Source organism: Sarcophilus harrisii, chromosome 4 (assembly GCF_902635505.1).
Source record: "Sarcophilus harrisii chromosome 4, mSarHar1.11, whole genome shotgun sequence".
Classification (NCBI taxonomy): Eukaryota; Metazoa; Chordata; class Mammalia; order Dasyuromorphia; family Dasyuridae; genus Sarcophilus; species Sarcophilus harrisii.
The window spans coordinates 22,654,179-22,669,194 of NC_045429.1; the positions used below are offsets into that span (position 1 = coordinate 22,654,179).

At 52.9% G+C, this 15,016-nt stretch overlaps 1 protein-coding gene across 1 annotated transcript; it reads left to right on the forward strand.

Moving 5' to 3' along the window:
* Positions 1-1,483: 1,483 nt before the first annotated feature.
* Positions 1,484-7,494, forward strand: LDLRAD1 (low density lipoprotein receptor class A domain containing 1). The gene is made up of 6 exons (XM_031969075.1): positions 1,484-1,690; positions 2,137-2,194; positions 2,782-2,913; positions 3,769-3,906; positions 4,460-4,585; positions 6,224-7,494. Exons 1-6 carry the CDS (start codon positions 1,670-1,672, stop codon positions 6,370-6,372), a joined length of 624 nt encoding a protein of 207 aa, XP_031824935.1. The 5' UTR covers positions 1,484-1,669; the 3' UTR covers positions 6,373-7,494.
* The last annotated feature ends 7,522 nt before the right edge of the window (positions 7,495-15,016 follow it).

Sequence of the window (15,016 nt, forward strand, 5' to 3'; positions counted from 1 at the left end):
ACACGGAGTTAAGCTCTTGAAATACAAAGAAAGGCAAAAGCCAGCCCCTGCCCTCCAGGAGCTCCCAGTCCGAGGGGGGAGATCCCATGCAAACAGCTGTGGAGGGGAGATGCCTCTGCAGAATAAAGTGGGAAGAAGCAGCAGAGGGAAGGCCCTAGTGATGGGGCGGAGACCCGGGCTCTAGCCTGCAAGGGATGTGGAGCAATAAAACGTCTTCTCTGTTGCTCCCCACGTGTCTCCTGCAAAACCGGATCTTGGGCTTTTTGTCAAAGCTACATCCCGACTCCTTCCCTAAATGACACCACCTTGTTAAAAGACATCCCACCAACCGAGTGGGCCCCAAGAACAGCATTTTCGCTCTTTCCGTTCTCGTTCGCTTGCACTTTATTTTCTCTCTCATTTTTTTCCTTCTTGACCTGATTTTTCTTGCGCAGCAAGATAACTGTACACATATTCCTGCATATATTGGATTTGACGTGTATTTCCCCATGTCTGACATATATTGGATTGCTGGCCATCTAGGGGAGGGGGTGGGGAAGGAGGGGAAAATCTGGAACACGAGGCTGTGCAAGGGGCAATGAGGAGAACTTATCCCTGCACGTGTTATGTAAATAAAAACTTTAATAAAAAAAGAATAGATTTATTTTTAAAAGCATCCCATCTCCCTACCTGGATGGAAAGACAACCGGATTCCTCCCTACTCTGTACCTGGCTCTCCACAGGGAGGCACCACATGAAGCCCCAACTTTCAGTAGCTAAAGCTCCCCCAAACTCCTTCTCATCCTCAGATGCTCCCAGACACCATCGGCTTTGGCCTCGATCCATTTTTTGGTGGCGACAAGAGAATCTCCTCGAATCTTTTCAAACTCTTCCCCACGATCTGGGGGGCTTAACTAGGATGGGGAGGGCTGGGGGAGGTGGGACTTTTAACTTGGACGGGAAGAAAACCAGGGAAGCCAGAGAGGAGGAGGGAAGGATTCCGGGCATGAGACACAGCCCGAGGAAAGGCCCAGAGGTGGAGATGGAGAATCTGGCGGGGAGAACCGTGAGGAGCGATGATGCTCCTGGGGTGAGGGGGGGTCTGGTACCAAAAGGGGGCCTTTGCCCTTCTCAAAGCAGCATCTTCCCCTCTCCGAGACATCTGCTTCTCTCTCTGGGAAACGAGTTTGAATCCCAGCCACCGCAGAGGGACGGGGGGCGGGGGAGGCTTCCCGACCCTCCCTCTGGCAGTCCAGGTTTTCAGTCTCCAGGTCAGCGTTTGTTATGGGCCGGGCTCTGACAAACGGCCTCCAGCCTCCCAGAGCGGAGCCTCCACTTGGCTCTCGGAGTCCCTGGGGAAGGGCCGGGAGGGGGTAATCCCGCGACTGTCCACTAGGGGTTGGGGCATCTCCACAGACGTCGCTGTCCCCTGTGACCCAGAAGATGGATCTGAGCTAATCAGGGCAGGGGAAGGAGGGGGAGGGAAGGGCAAGGGAGAGGGCGGAGGGGCAGGAGGTGCCAGGGAATGAAAGAGCCTCCTTCCTTATTGTCCTCTCCCTTAGAGACCGGCTAACAACGCAGGTCCTGGCTACCTGTCCGGGTCTCAGCCCACGGGCCCGAGGAGGCAGCGTGAGGCGGGGGCCCGACCTCCGCGCCGCGGCTCCAGCCTCCTGCGGGCACCAGGGCAGCCATGAACAGGATCTTTCCTCAGGTAACGCGTCCCTTCCGTCCTGGGCCGGGGCCGGAGGCGCTTTCTTAGTGGGAGGGAGAACCCTGGGGCTGCCCTGCCCACCCCCGGGCGCTGAGGGAGCCCAAGGAGAGCCGCCACTTTGTCCGAGTTAGTGAAGAGCCAGCACTGACGCTCCTGGGGAAGGGGGGCGGAGGCTGGCTCGGCGGGGCCTTGAACCCTGGCTTTCCGTTTCGGGGAGGACTAGGGGGAAAGGGAGCCGTCCACCCTGACCATCAGCAGCAGGGAGGGCCGAGGACTGGGAATGCCCGAAACGGAAAGAACCGTGTAGAGCACGGGCGCCCGCCCCGGGAGGGAGCCTAGAACACGGGATGCCCGCTGTGGGCGGGCCCTTAGTGCAGTTGTGAGCTTGGAGCTTTCCTGCCCTACACCCGGCGCTTCTCAGCCTCCTTCCCCTCTCTTGCCGGTAGCCAAGGACCCTGGATGGAAACCCAGCGGGGGAAAACAAGGCCTTTGAAAGTGAGGAAGGTAAGCGCATCCGTCTTAAGCAGTCCCTGCCAATCCGCTGGGATTTCTTACTGCGGGCACGGCCGCCCCAGCCCTTGGAGATTAACCAGCTGCCTCAGGCTCGCCTCCCTGCCGGCCTGCCGGGCTGGGCAAGCACGGGAGGGGCCGTGCGCCTCGCTGAGTGGTCCCCGACAGGGCCCCGGCCTTTGAGAGTGGCCAGACTCTCCGCGGGGGCTGCTTCCCAGCACAGGCCGAGGGCGCCGAGCTGAAAGCGTCGCTGCTCCCGAGGCTCTTGAGGTCAGGTCCTGGAAACGCTCCGGGTGGGGAAGCTCGGCCGGGCCCCAGGATTGCTTCAGCACCAGCAAGGGCTGTGCCGGCCCAGGGATTCCCACCAGAGGAGATCCCGGCTTTGGCCAGATGGGGGGAGGAGAAGCTTTTGACTACCCGTGGATTAAGGTCATGGGATTTTTCCTGAGCGCTCCCAGGGGATGAGGCGGATCTTGTGGAGTAACAGGGAGATTCGCAGCCATGGTGCCCGGCGGCCAGGCGGGGCTTCCCGGGTTCCCCCGAGCCTGTGACAGCCCCCCTTTTCCCTTGTTCCGGGACAGATTGTTGCAGCCCCTTCTCCTGCTGCACCCGCCGAGGTTTCTGGATCTCCGCCTGGACCTTGACCCTCCTTGGATCTCTGAGTCTCATCCTCTGGCTGATCAACAGCTTTGGACTCCCACCCCCACCCCAAAGTAAGGCTCCCGGCAGGGGGTATCGCGCCCCCCGAGAAGTGTGGGGTTATCTGAAAGAACCCCGTAACCAAGGCTCTTGCCCTGGGGGCTGGAGGACCACATGGCAAGGACACTATAAAGGGAATCTTGGGCCCGAGCCTCTACTTTCTCATGGGGCACTTGTGCTTGGGCACCGCACGTCACAGATTCTCTTACCGCCTCCCGGGTGCCTCTATCGCTTCCTCCCTCGTGGCTGCTCATTGCTCTTGTTTTCCCTTCTTTCTCCAAGAGGACCATGACCTCAGGGAGGTGACACACGGACATGCAAGAGAATTGGATCTGAGGGAGGGAGGCCGGGCGAGGCCACCGGCCTCACTTTCCCCTCCCAAGGCCAGAGAGAGATCAGGACGACTGGAGACGGCCCCGGAATGGGGGGAGAACTTGGCCTTTTTAAGCTGAGGTGTCTAGGGCAGTGGCTGCCAAAGGCTGTGTGTGGGCCCCGAGTTTCCGTAGATGGGCAGCCAAGCTTTGGTTGTCCTGACCTTGCGGATAAAATGCAATTCAGCAATATTTGTGTTTAACAGACATTGTCCTTACTCAGTGCGTAGTATTTTTAAAGGAAACAAAACTTGCCCATTCTACACGTGCACTAGAAGCGGCTGCTTTTCGTGAAGGGAAACTGGGTGTTCATAGAGTGCCCCGTGGCAGTGCCAGCTGCAGGGCTCGGGGAGGGGGGCAAAGAAGCTTGTGCCCTGAGCCAAAAAAAAAAAAAAAAGGGACTGGAGTTTCTCCGGTGTGTGGTAGCCCCCGCTCTACAGCCTCTGAGGGACAGAAAGCGGGTTTAAGAAAGCCCCTTTCTGTGCTTCTCTTGCTCAGTGACCAGGGCCTGTGCGACCACGTCCAACCAGACGGGGTTCCTGTGTGACGACCGGAAGACTTGCCTCCCCGCCAGCCTCCTGTGTGACCGCGTCCGGGCCTGTGCCCACGGAGAGGACGAAGAAGAGGCCTTGTGTGGTAAGGGTGGGCCTGAAGGATTATGGGAATCCAGAGAGCTCCAGTGCTTGGGCTCTGGTCTCCTGCCAGACTTTGGTGGTTTCTCTGGTCACACCCGTGAGCTCCGGGGAGGCCTCCGGGTAGGGAGACTGCCTGGTCATCCCCGGCTCTGTACCCGGTGGTCACCCAGCTAACGTGTCCGAGACAGGCCTGAACGCAAGACTTGTGACCCCCAGGCTGATACCTCTCTTTAGGTCATACAGCCTCAGCCCCATATTGCAGATTAGGAAATGGAGGCCCGAGGTCACAAATCAGCTGGATTTTGATCCAAGATTCTCCATGTCCGGGACTCTCCCTTCTCCTTTGACCGCCCACAGGAGCCCAAGCCTAACGCCACCGAAGCTCTCGCCCATCCCGAGTCCCGGGGCGGGGGGGGGGGGGGGGCGGCCAGAAGTCCGGCAAAGCCGTCAGAGGGGACTCGGCCCCCAGATAATGGAGCGCGGGCTCTCCCGAGCCACTCGGACGCTCGGCCGGACACAGAGGCCGCTCATCTCCTTCTCTGTCGCCCCCCCAGGGAACGTCCCCCACAGCCTGCCCAGTTTCTTGGTGTTCCGATGCGGCGACCTCAGCTCCTGGACCTTCGAGGATCAGAAGTGCAACGGCTTCAATGACTGTGGAGACTGCTCTGATGAAGGCTCCCGTGAGTCCCCCCAGTCTGGGCAGTGAGCCGCCCCTCTGCGCAGACTCTCCCTGGCCTGTGCTGCGGCCCAAGGAAGGCTCGGAGGCCTCCCGGGGGAGGCATCCCACGCTCTCACACTCGAGCCCCGAGGCTAGGTCAGAGTGACAGCTCCTGGCCCCCGGAGGCCCTTGGCCAAGTGTCTCACCCCCTCCTTGGCCGGGGACACCCCTGGGCGTCAGGGCCTGGGCCCTGAGCCCCACGGGGACCTGGGCCTGGGGCTCCCCAGCCAAGCACACAGTAGGTGCTTATGGATTGATTGAGGGATAAGGCAGCGCAGGCCACGGCCTCACGGGTGAATTACAAACCTCAGAGAACTGAATTCAATTCAACAAAAGTTTATGGAGCCCCCTTCCTCCCCCCCACAACCTCTGAGCTAGAGAAGGCAGGTTTCTAATCCCCATTTTAGAGAGTGGGGAACGGAGGCACTGAGCCGGGAGTGATTTGCAGAATCCCGTGGGACTCCCCTTGGGAAGGGTCCGGGGCCTGGTGAGACCCTGCCCCCCTCAGCCTGTCCCTGGCACAGAGGATGAGCTGCTGGGGGCCTCGGTCGGGGCCCACTGAGACCCCGGCGCCCGGACTAGCCTGAGGCCGCCCCCTTTCTCCCACAATGCCACAGGCTCAGGACAGGACGGCCTCGGCTCCCCACTTAGAAGAGCCCAGAGAGTTTCCTGGCAGCAAAGGCCTTAGGAACCCTCTAGCCTGCTGCAACCTCCTGATTTCCAGATCAGGAAACTGAGGCCCAGGGAAGTGCCCAAGATCGTGCCGTAAAGCAGAGCAAGGCCCCCAGCCTCACGTCCTTTGTACTCCCCTGCCCCTCGCTCACTGGGCTATCGTGGCCCCGTGGCCGTCCGTGGCCTTGCTCTTCCCACCTGTAAAAGGGGCTAAAGGGGAATGCTGATTTCTTAGCTCATGCAGCTGCTGAGTGTGAAAGAGGAAAAGGGACCCGGAGGTCGTCCCCTCCAGCCTCCGTCCTCCAGGGGGAGAAGCGGGGGCCCACGGAGACTCAGGGAAACTCGAGGAGTTCTGGGTTCTGGGTTCGAGTGTCACTCCCCACTTACTAGTCATGCCAGCCGACCAAGCCTGCCTTTGTAAAAGGGGCTTGGGGCCAGAGCCCTCCAGCGCTAGCCTGAGCTCCCCAGCTTTGCTCGGGCTCTGCCAGCTGGTGCTGACTCCCTGGCCCCGCTCTGGCAGGGGGTGAGCTTCCGGGACAGGGCCGGGGTCCGCTGGGGGGGCACTGAGCAGGCCCTGTTTTGTGCCCACTTTGGGCCACGTGACCTAACTTTGGGGTCGTTCTCTTGCTTGCAGAGTTAAAAAGTCTCTGATGAGCCCAGGCTCCCCAGGCCCCGCTGAGTGGGGGGGTTTCCTTATGACTGTTGCCCATTTGGGGGGTTATTTAAGGGGCTCCCCGGGAGCTTGGTTTGGGTGAGAGTCACCATTCAGCAGGAGGGGGACACTGGGGCCAGAGCTACAGAAATGGGGGCACTTCAGAGGGCCCAGGGGATTGTGGGAGGGGCTCGGGCAGGCCGGGAAGCAGCCGGGCCTCGGAGGGCCAGTCGCCTGCTGGAGGCCGGGATTCTCACGCTCTTCCTCTCTCCCCAGGGGCCGGCTGCCCGCCCTGTGGCCCTCAGTGGTGGAGCTGCTCCTCCACCTTCTACGAGTACTGCGGCTGCATCCCTCGGCGCCTCTGCCGGGACCACGTTCAGCACTGCTCGGACTGGTCAGACGAGTACCTCTGCCCCCGGCCCTGAGGAGCCCGGCCGGCCTCGCCTCCATCACCGCTGGGCCCCCGGCCGCAGGGAACGGAAGGCAGAGGCCAAGACCCCGGGCCGGGGAAGCGGGCAGGCCCCCCCGGCTCCTCCCCAAGGCCCAGACCCACCGGCCCCTCCATCGGGGGAGCAGCAGCCTGGCTGTCGGGCCCCCTTTCCCTCCTTACCGTGATGTGGCCAAGTTACAGCCAGGAGCCTCCCTGCTCTTCCAGCCTCCATCCTCCCAACCCACCAGCCAAGGGAGTGGGCGGGGGCACAGACTGCGGCCTCCAGACGCTAAGCCTGATCGTCATGGATCTGAGGGGGAATGGAGAGAGCCCCAGGGGCAGGGCCAGGGAAGGACGGGGCTACATTTGGACTGGACGGCGCTGAGGATCAGACACCAAAAGGCCCCTCCCCGGTGGGCTGGCGCAGTCTCCGGGATGGCGCGGGCTCCGGCCTGGTGTGATTTCCAGCCTGGCGTGGCACAGTCTCCAGCCTGGCATGGCAGCACGCCGAGGTTTGTGCGGTGACCTTGGCTGAGCCCCCGTGCCTGACCTGAGCTTCCGTTTCAAGGCTGGCCCAGCGGGGTGTGAAGATTGCCCCTCTCCCAGGACGGGGACACAGGAGCCACCACTTCCCTCTGCCTCTCAGGAAGCCCTTGGGGAGGAGGCCCAGGGCCATCCCTGTGGCACTTTCATTGTTCACCTGCCCCGCTCTCCACCTGGAGCTTGGGGGGCGGGGCAAGATCCCCCTCATTCCCTTGGTGTTGGTGGAGGCTTCACATTCTTAAGGAGCTGCTGTGGCAACTTGCCCAGCAACGTCTCCATGAGGTTCCCGTGGGGTGACAGCTCCTTCCTCCTCCTCTTCTTCCTCCTCCTCCTTCCCTCCACTCATTCAGTGCCACCCGAGGCTCAGGTGCCAGGAGAACAAAGGGAGCCCCTGGTGCCCTCTGTCAATATTTACCACCTCCCAGCAGGGCCCCAGGTCTGGGATCAGGGCATTAAATACACAAATTTTTGTGTATTCACAAAATACACAGCCCCGCACTATTCAAACAGGAGACAGAAGGCCAAGAGCCCTTGGGGTGGGTGCAGGTCACGCTCAGTGCTCTCCCCTTTAGCCCTTCTGGCTCTGGCGTCTCCCCTGGACTCTTGCCTTCCCCCCTCCCCCACCACCCACTTTGGGCTTGGGCAAGGAGCCTGGAGAGCCAGTGGGGGCAGAGGCTCAGGGAGGCTCAAGGGTGGCCCTTACCTTCTACAGATGGGAGAAGGGAGGCCTGGGAGGGAGTCCTGGGCCCGGAGCTCAAAGGGTCAGAGAGCCCTGCAGGTCCCAGAGAGCCCAGGCAGTCCCGGAGATTCCTGGAGGTCCCAGAGCCCAGGTGGTCCCAGAGAGCCCTGGAGGTCCCAGAGCCCAGGCAGTCCTGGAAAGCCCCAATGGTCCCAGAGCCCTGGAAGTCCCAGAGAGCCCTGGAGGTCCCAGAGCCCAGGTGGTCCCAGAGAGCCCAGGCAGTCCTGGAAAGCCCTGGCGGTCCCAGAGAGCCCCAGTGGTCCCAGAGATTCCTGGAGGTCCCAGAGAGCCCTGGAGGTCCCAGAGCCCAGGCAGTCCTGGAAAGCCCCAGTGGTCCCAGAGCCCTGGAAGTCCCAGAGAGCCCTGGAGGTCCCAGAGAGCCCCAGCGGTCCCGGAGAGCCTTGGCAATCTGTCAGGCAGGGACGGACACTGTGGCATGGGCTCCCCCCTGTGCTGTTACTGCTCCCTTGTTCTCAGTCACCTCCCAGGGTCTGGGACCCCGCTTGAGCTGTTCTTGGCAGTAGCTCGCCACTTCCTTCTGCGGCCCCGCGTGTTAGTGGGGTGACCCAACATTCCCAGCAGCATTTGGAGCCACAGCAGACTGGCTCAGCCGAGCAATTGTGGCTGAGGGAGGAGCGGAAGCGTTCGGGGGACCGTGGGACGCAGCCGGAAGACAAAGAAGCACAGGGAGAAGGACTTGAGGAGACCACTGTGCATCTGAGACCCCAGGAATGATGTCAATGACATCACAGGTGGCTCCAGTGACATCACCGGTGACGTCTCGATTCATGCATGAATTTGGGCTGCACAACGTCATCGTGACCCCCCCCTTCCCATGGCTGGACAAGTCAGGACACCAGCGGTGACTCAGGATGCAATGGATTCGGCCACTGAGTAAATAAATTGTTCTCCTCCATCGGTCCCACGAGGGCAGTCTTCATACACTTGTGGGGCAGGTGCCCCCCAGCTGGTCTATCTGCTGAGAAGCTTTGCCAGGACATGGCTGCACAGGCTGCAGCTTCCGGGAGCCACTGACCAAAGATGGATGGGCAGCCCTGGGAAGTGCCAGGGGTCCTGCACAGCCCCTCCATCCCCCTTGTGGGAACTGAGGTGAAGGAAGCCCCCGGGAGTCTACACTCTAACTGCAGCACCGCTAGCTGGAAGATGGGATGGAAGACTCGTTCTCTAAGAAATGACGGACACGAACTGACGTCGAGCGAAACGAGCAGACCCTGGAGAACGCCGTGCCAGGCCACGAGATTATGGGGCGACTGATTTGGTGCTTCTCAGCGACACAGTGAGTGATCCAAGGTGTCATCTGCCTCCAAAGAACAAGCCTGAAGGCTGAGCGTGGCTAGTACCTACGCTTTTCACCTTTGGTGGCTGTTTGCTTTTTCTCGTGTTTTTTTCTCTTTCGTTCATACTATTGAGGAAAAAACAAAGAAATCACTAGTTGAGCTCCAACTGAAGGCAATGCTCACTGTTGGTTCTGCAGGACAGATAACAGGTACCTCTCTCCTCCGGAGGGTACGGAGGGGGAGAGCAGGATGGAGTGTGGGTCCAAAATGTCTGGGGGACATCTGCCCTCAAAGCTCTCTGATGTAAAAACAAAAGGCATAATTTTTTAAGTTTTAAATAAGACCTTAGCCAGAAATAAAAATCCAAAACTAAGGCCAGTGGTGACAGACACCTGTCTTTCCCATTAGTCCCAGAACCCGGGAGCGAGGAGCCTTCCAGGTTTGTTTCCACCAGCTGATGTCTTAAGAAAGGGGGTGCTGGGATGAATACAGGTGCTGGAGAGACTGAAAGGAACTGATGCTGAGGGAAATGAGCAGGGCCAGGAGATCATTATATACGTCAACAACGATACTGTGTGAGGAAGTTTTCTGATGGAAGCGGATTTCTTCGACAAAGAGAAGATCTAGCTCAGTTCCAATTGATCAATGATGGACAGAAGCAGCTACACCCAGAGAAGGAACACTGGGAAATGAGTGTGAACTGTTTGCATTTTTGTTTTTCTTCCCGGATTATTTCTACCTTCTGAATCCAATTCTTCCTGTGCAACAGGAGAACTGTTTGGTTCTGCACACATAGATTGTATCTAGGATATACTGCGACCTATTTAACATGTATAGGACTGCTTGCCATCTGGGGGAAGGAGGGAGGGAGGGTTAAAGTCGGAACAGAATTGAGTGCAAGGGACAATGTTGTAAAAAATTACCCAGGCATGGGCTCTGTCAATAAAAAGTTATAATTATGAAAAAAAAAACCAGAATAAGGATAGTAGGTTTTTTTGAATGAAGAATTTGTAGCTATTTGTAGTTTGCAAAGAATATTCGGAATCATTATTGATAGGAAAAAGCAAATTAAAACAACTTTCAAATATCATTTCATACTTATCATATTACCTAAAATTATAGAAAGAGAAAATGACCAATGTTAGCAACCATATGAAACATTAATGCATTAGCATTTTGGAGAGCAATGTGGAATATATATCTCAAAGAATTATTAAACTTACCTATGCGCAGTATTATTGGTCAGTTTCCTAATTAGGAGAAATTTTTAAAAATTAAAGAACTTGCATATTAATGTTTTTGTATTATTATATATTCTTTCTTGAAATGGAAATTTATTGTTACACATATGTGCACATGAGAATGTTTGGGGTTTTTCCTTGTTCTGTCATGGTTTCCTTAATTTTTTTTCTTATTTTGTATTTTATTTTAAATAAATATTTACAAAAATATTATTTAAAAAAAAGAAAGGGGGTGCTGGAGACCAAGTCCTCTGGTTAATTACTTCTCCTTGTAAAAGAAATCTCCTTTAATATTATTGTTCTGTAAGAAATGATCAGCAGGACGATTTCAGAGAGTCCTGGAGAAACAGGAACTGATGCCAAGTGAAGTGAGCAGAATCAGGAGATCGTTGTATACGGCAACGACAAAATTATACAACGATCAATTCTGACTCTCTTCAACAGTGAGGCGATTCCAATGACCTTGTGATGGAGAGCGCCTTTTGCACCCAGAGAGAGGACTGTGGGAGCTGAGTGTGGATCACAACCTGGCATTTTCACTTCTTTTGTTGTTGTTTGCTTGCATTTTATTTCTCATTTTTTCCTTTTTGATCTGATTTTTCTTGTGCAGCACAATAACTGTATAAACACGTTTTGCCTATATTGGATTTACATATATTTTTATCATGTTTAACATATATTGGATTACTTGCTATCTAGAGGGACGGGTGGGGAGAAAGGGGGAAATTGGAGCAAAAGGTTTGGCAAGGGTTAATGTTGAAAAATTATCCGATGCATATCTTTTGAAAATTAAAAAGTTTTGATAAAAATAATAAAACAAAACAAAATAAAAAACAAACCAAAAACTCTTTGTTTTAGATCGATGGTCTCCTGGATGCTTCTGAGGACACCTCCCAGGTGGGCAGGGCTGCTCAGGAGAGAGCATCTTCCTTGAAATTCGATCGGGGCTCTAGGGTTTCCTTGCTGAGTCTGTGTGGTGGCTGGGACTTGGGGGAGGGAGAATGTGATGGTGGGGACATGGCAGGGCTCTCAGAGGCCCCTCCTCACCTTGGAAGACTAGCCAGTGAGTAGCGATAGCCAGACTTGACTAGACGCCCCCCACCTGGCCAGGCTAGATGTCCCACAAGATTCATCATGTACAGAATGTGTTTCCTTTGTACATCCAGAGCTGAGCGAGCTTCGGGCTTAACTAAATGTCAGTCAGGAAGACTGGCTAGGAGACCCTGGGCGGACGTGTGGGAGTCGTCTGCCAAAGTTTGCATCCCTCAGCCATATCTGAAGACCCCCAGGTTCTCGCCATAGCATAAGAAAATGCTGGTGGGCTTCAGTGAAGTAGGCCAGGCAGGGGTCCAATCCTAGGTAAATTGAGGCACAGGACAATCTAAATGTCAGGGTGAGTCGGACAATCTGCCAGAAGCAAACAGAAAAAACAGCCCCAAAGTCCTCATTTATTTTGTAGAAAACCTAATTGACACTAGGTCAGCAGATTATCCTGCTCTGCAGATTGGTGGCAAATGCTCCCAGATCACCCTCGTTCATCTGGACAAAGCGCGTGTCCCATGGAGGCATAAATTGCTGAACTTTGACGAATGTGCCAGTCGGTCGTCAGGAGTTAAGTCGGCGACTCTGGGGAGGGGACAGTGGAGTCTGGAACTTGGTGCATGGGGGGCTCCGGGCCAGAAGCCCCAGACCCTTCCTGTTGGAATCTTTACAAACTGTTAAGCCATTGGAGTTGATAGAGACAATAATTATCTAATTTGGTATGGTTCAATATGATTGATTTGATCTTAAGGAGATATTTTGGGCCAGAACTTGAAACAAGGTACTAAGTACAACTGATAGAAACAATGCTTGTGTTCATACCTTTAGAGAGCTCATAAGTATCTAAGTACTCAATGGAGTTCACACGTTTGGGAGATTTCAGGGATTAGTATGAGATATCCAAATTCACACCTCCCTTAGGGCCAGAGAGCACTCTGGGAGATAACCCAGAATCCCTCTCTCTCCAGAAGGAGGAGTTAACCTTTGGGAGATCATATATATACAGGAAGCTCTTAGAGCTTGATAGAGTTATTTGGGAACATTCCCAGGGGTCCGAGAGGAGCACTCTGCAAGGAAGCTCACAAGCCCTATCTTCGAGGCAAGAGGAGAGAGATTCATTGTATCTTCTATCTTGGTGCTGGCTGGAGTCAAAAGGACAAACCTTTGGATCTGAAAACATTCTGGCAGAGCTCTTAGAACCAAGCGGAGAGATAGGTCTCTGAGCTAACCGGGCTATATTGAAGGACACAATAAAAGATCTGAACTTTTATCAGCTGGCTGCGATTTTGGAGTAATTATTTATTTCAACTGAGACTAAGGTTGCCTCCAGAAAACCTCCCCGAAAAACCCTCTCTTCCAGAGAGAATGATCTTATATTTTAAAGAAGAAAAAAACACCAACATTTTGGCGCCCAACGTGGGGCTGACAGGCCCTTCAGGGCACTTCAGTGAAAAGCTCCGATCCTGATTGAGTGGAAAAGTCTCCTCAACCCAGAAATTAGAGTGAGTACAACAAGGAAATTTTGTTAAAAGAGCTAAGATGGGACAGATGTTTAGAAAACAGCCTTTTGTTTCTGTACAAGGAAAATGTTTAGAGAGCATTGTCAAAGTTATGGAAAGCCAAGGTTTGATTATAATTTCGGAGCAGATCACTGAATTTTTACAAACTGTTAAGAACATATGTCCTTGTTTCTCTCTGGAGAAAGAATTAGATCTAGATGAATGGAAATTAGTAGGAGAGGATCTTTGTCAATTCTATAATAAAAATGGCCCTAACTCAATTTCTAAAGACATACTTAATACATACAATTTAATACAACTGGCTATAAGAAGTTATTTAAGTGTTAGGGTGAAGAAAAAGAAAATGCAGCTGGGAGAGGTGCCAACTAAACTAGGTGATAAGTGGGAAATTTCAGAGAAGAATGGAGTTAAGTACAATTCTGAGTATGATACTTCACAGCAGGAGGAATTAGATCATTCCTCATCTCATGACTCTCCCCCCTCATGGGTGGAGGAAGAAGGGGGAGGGAGCAAAGCAGAAACACAGTCAGCTTCTCCTGTGAAGCAGAATCTGACAAGATTAGAAAAAGCATTAATTAAAGCAAAAAATGAAGGAGAAGATATATCTGATCTTATAAATGCATATCCTGTGATTGAAAAGATTGACTCTTCAGGTCAAAAAGAGAAAAAATATACTCCTTTTAGTTTGGGAAAAATTAAAGATTTGAAAAAGGGTTGCACTCTTTATGGGATTACATCATCTTATGTGAAGATGTTGCTACATAATTTGTCTTATGAAATCTTAACCCCAAATGATTGGAAATCCATAGCGAGAACATGCTTAGAACCGGGACAAAATTTGTTGTAGCTTTTGGAGTTTCATGAATTATGTAGGATTCAAGCCCAACTCAACAGGCAAACAGGAGCTATTGTACAAGTTGCTTTTGACCAATTAATGGTGAAGGTCAGTATGCAGAGAATTCAGAACAGATTTATTATCCCATATCAGTGTATGAGCAGATTTCTAAGGCTGCAATAAAAGCTTGGAGTTCTCTCCCTGGACAGCAAGATGGAAATAAAGCCTTCACAAAAATAGAGCAAGGTCCCAATGAATCTTTTGCAGATTTTGTGGGACATTTGCAGACAGCTGTAATAAGAACCATTGAAGACAATGCAGCAACAGAAATAATGACAAGACATCTGGCTAAGGAAAATGCCAATGAGGTTTGCAAAAGAATTATATGGGGACTAGACAAAGATGCTCCTTTAGAGGAGATCATAAGACGCTGTGCCACAGTGGGCACAAATGCTTATTATACCCAAACTGTGATGAACATGGAAAGACAAGGTCCTTCTTGGCAAAGGAATTCTAGAGAAACTCGTTGATGTTTTCAGTGTGGAAAAGTTGGACATCTGAGAGCCCAATGTAGATACAGAGATAGAGTGAGAGGACAGGGTGAGAGAAACCCCAAAATCCCATGTCCAAAACGCAACCAAGGCTTTCACTGGGCCTCTGAATTTAGAGTGACCCTGAGAAATGAGGGGCAGGGCCCAGCTCCTAAGTATCAATCAAAAGACAGGTGGGGCATGATAGCAGCTGAGGTTACACCCAGAGAGTCTTTGGAAATTCAGGATTCTGATGTCATCAACCAACAGAAAAGCAATCAGGATTACAGTTGGGGAGAATACAAGTTTTTTAACCCAATGGGGCAGTGTCCAGTGCAAACTGCTTTCATGTAATTACCAAATGATGAGGAGAAATCCCCAAAGTGGTAAACAGAGGGGAATTAGATAGGTTAACTGCTTGGGGAAGAGGGTTTGCTTGTATCTCCACAGGAGGAGAAAGAATCAGATGGGTGCCAACGAGCCGTATTTGCCTTGTCCATCAAAAAGAAACAGAAAAAGAGAAAAACCTCTAAACAAAGGAAAAGATTTAAGAAACATCTGACACTGAAGGAGCATTGGCTGACAATGAGACTGTTAAAATAACTTTAAAAACTTCAGGAATCATTGGATTTCTAACACAAGAAGAGACTGTTTCAAGTTCTTCAAAACAAAGGAGAAGATTCAAGAAACATCTGACATTGAAAGAGCATGGGTGATAATGAGACTGTTAAAATAGCTTTAAAATCTTCATGAATCATCGGATTTTGGATTGGAATCATTGGATTGGATTGGAAACACAAGATGAGACTCTTTCAGTTCTTGAAAACCAGCAAGAGTCATTGGATTTCCTCGAGATGAAAAATTGTTGATGAGACTATTGCAGTACTCCAGA

Coding starts and splice junctions, on each gene's coding strand:
- LDLRAD1 (XM_031969075.1), top strand. CDS start 1,670: ATGAACAGGATCTTTCCTCAG. Junction 1,691..2,136: donor TGAACAGGATCTTTCCTCAG/GTAACGCGTCCC, acceptor TCTTGCCGGTAG/CCAAGGACCCTGGATGGAAA. Junction 3,907..4,459: donor CGAAGAAGAGGCCTTGTGTG/GTAAGGGTGGGC, acceptor TCGCCCCCCCAG/GGAACGTCCCCCACAGCCTG.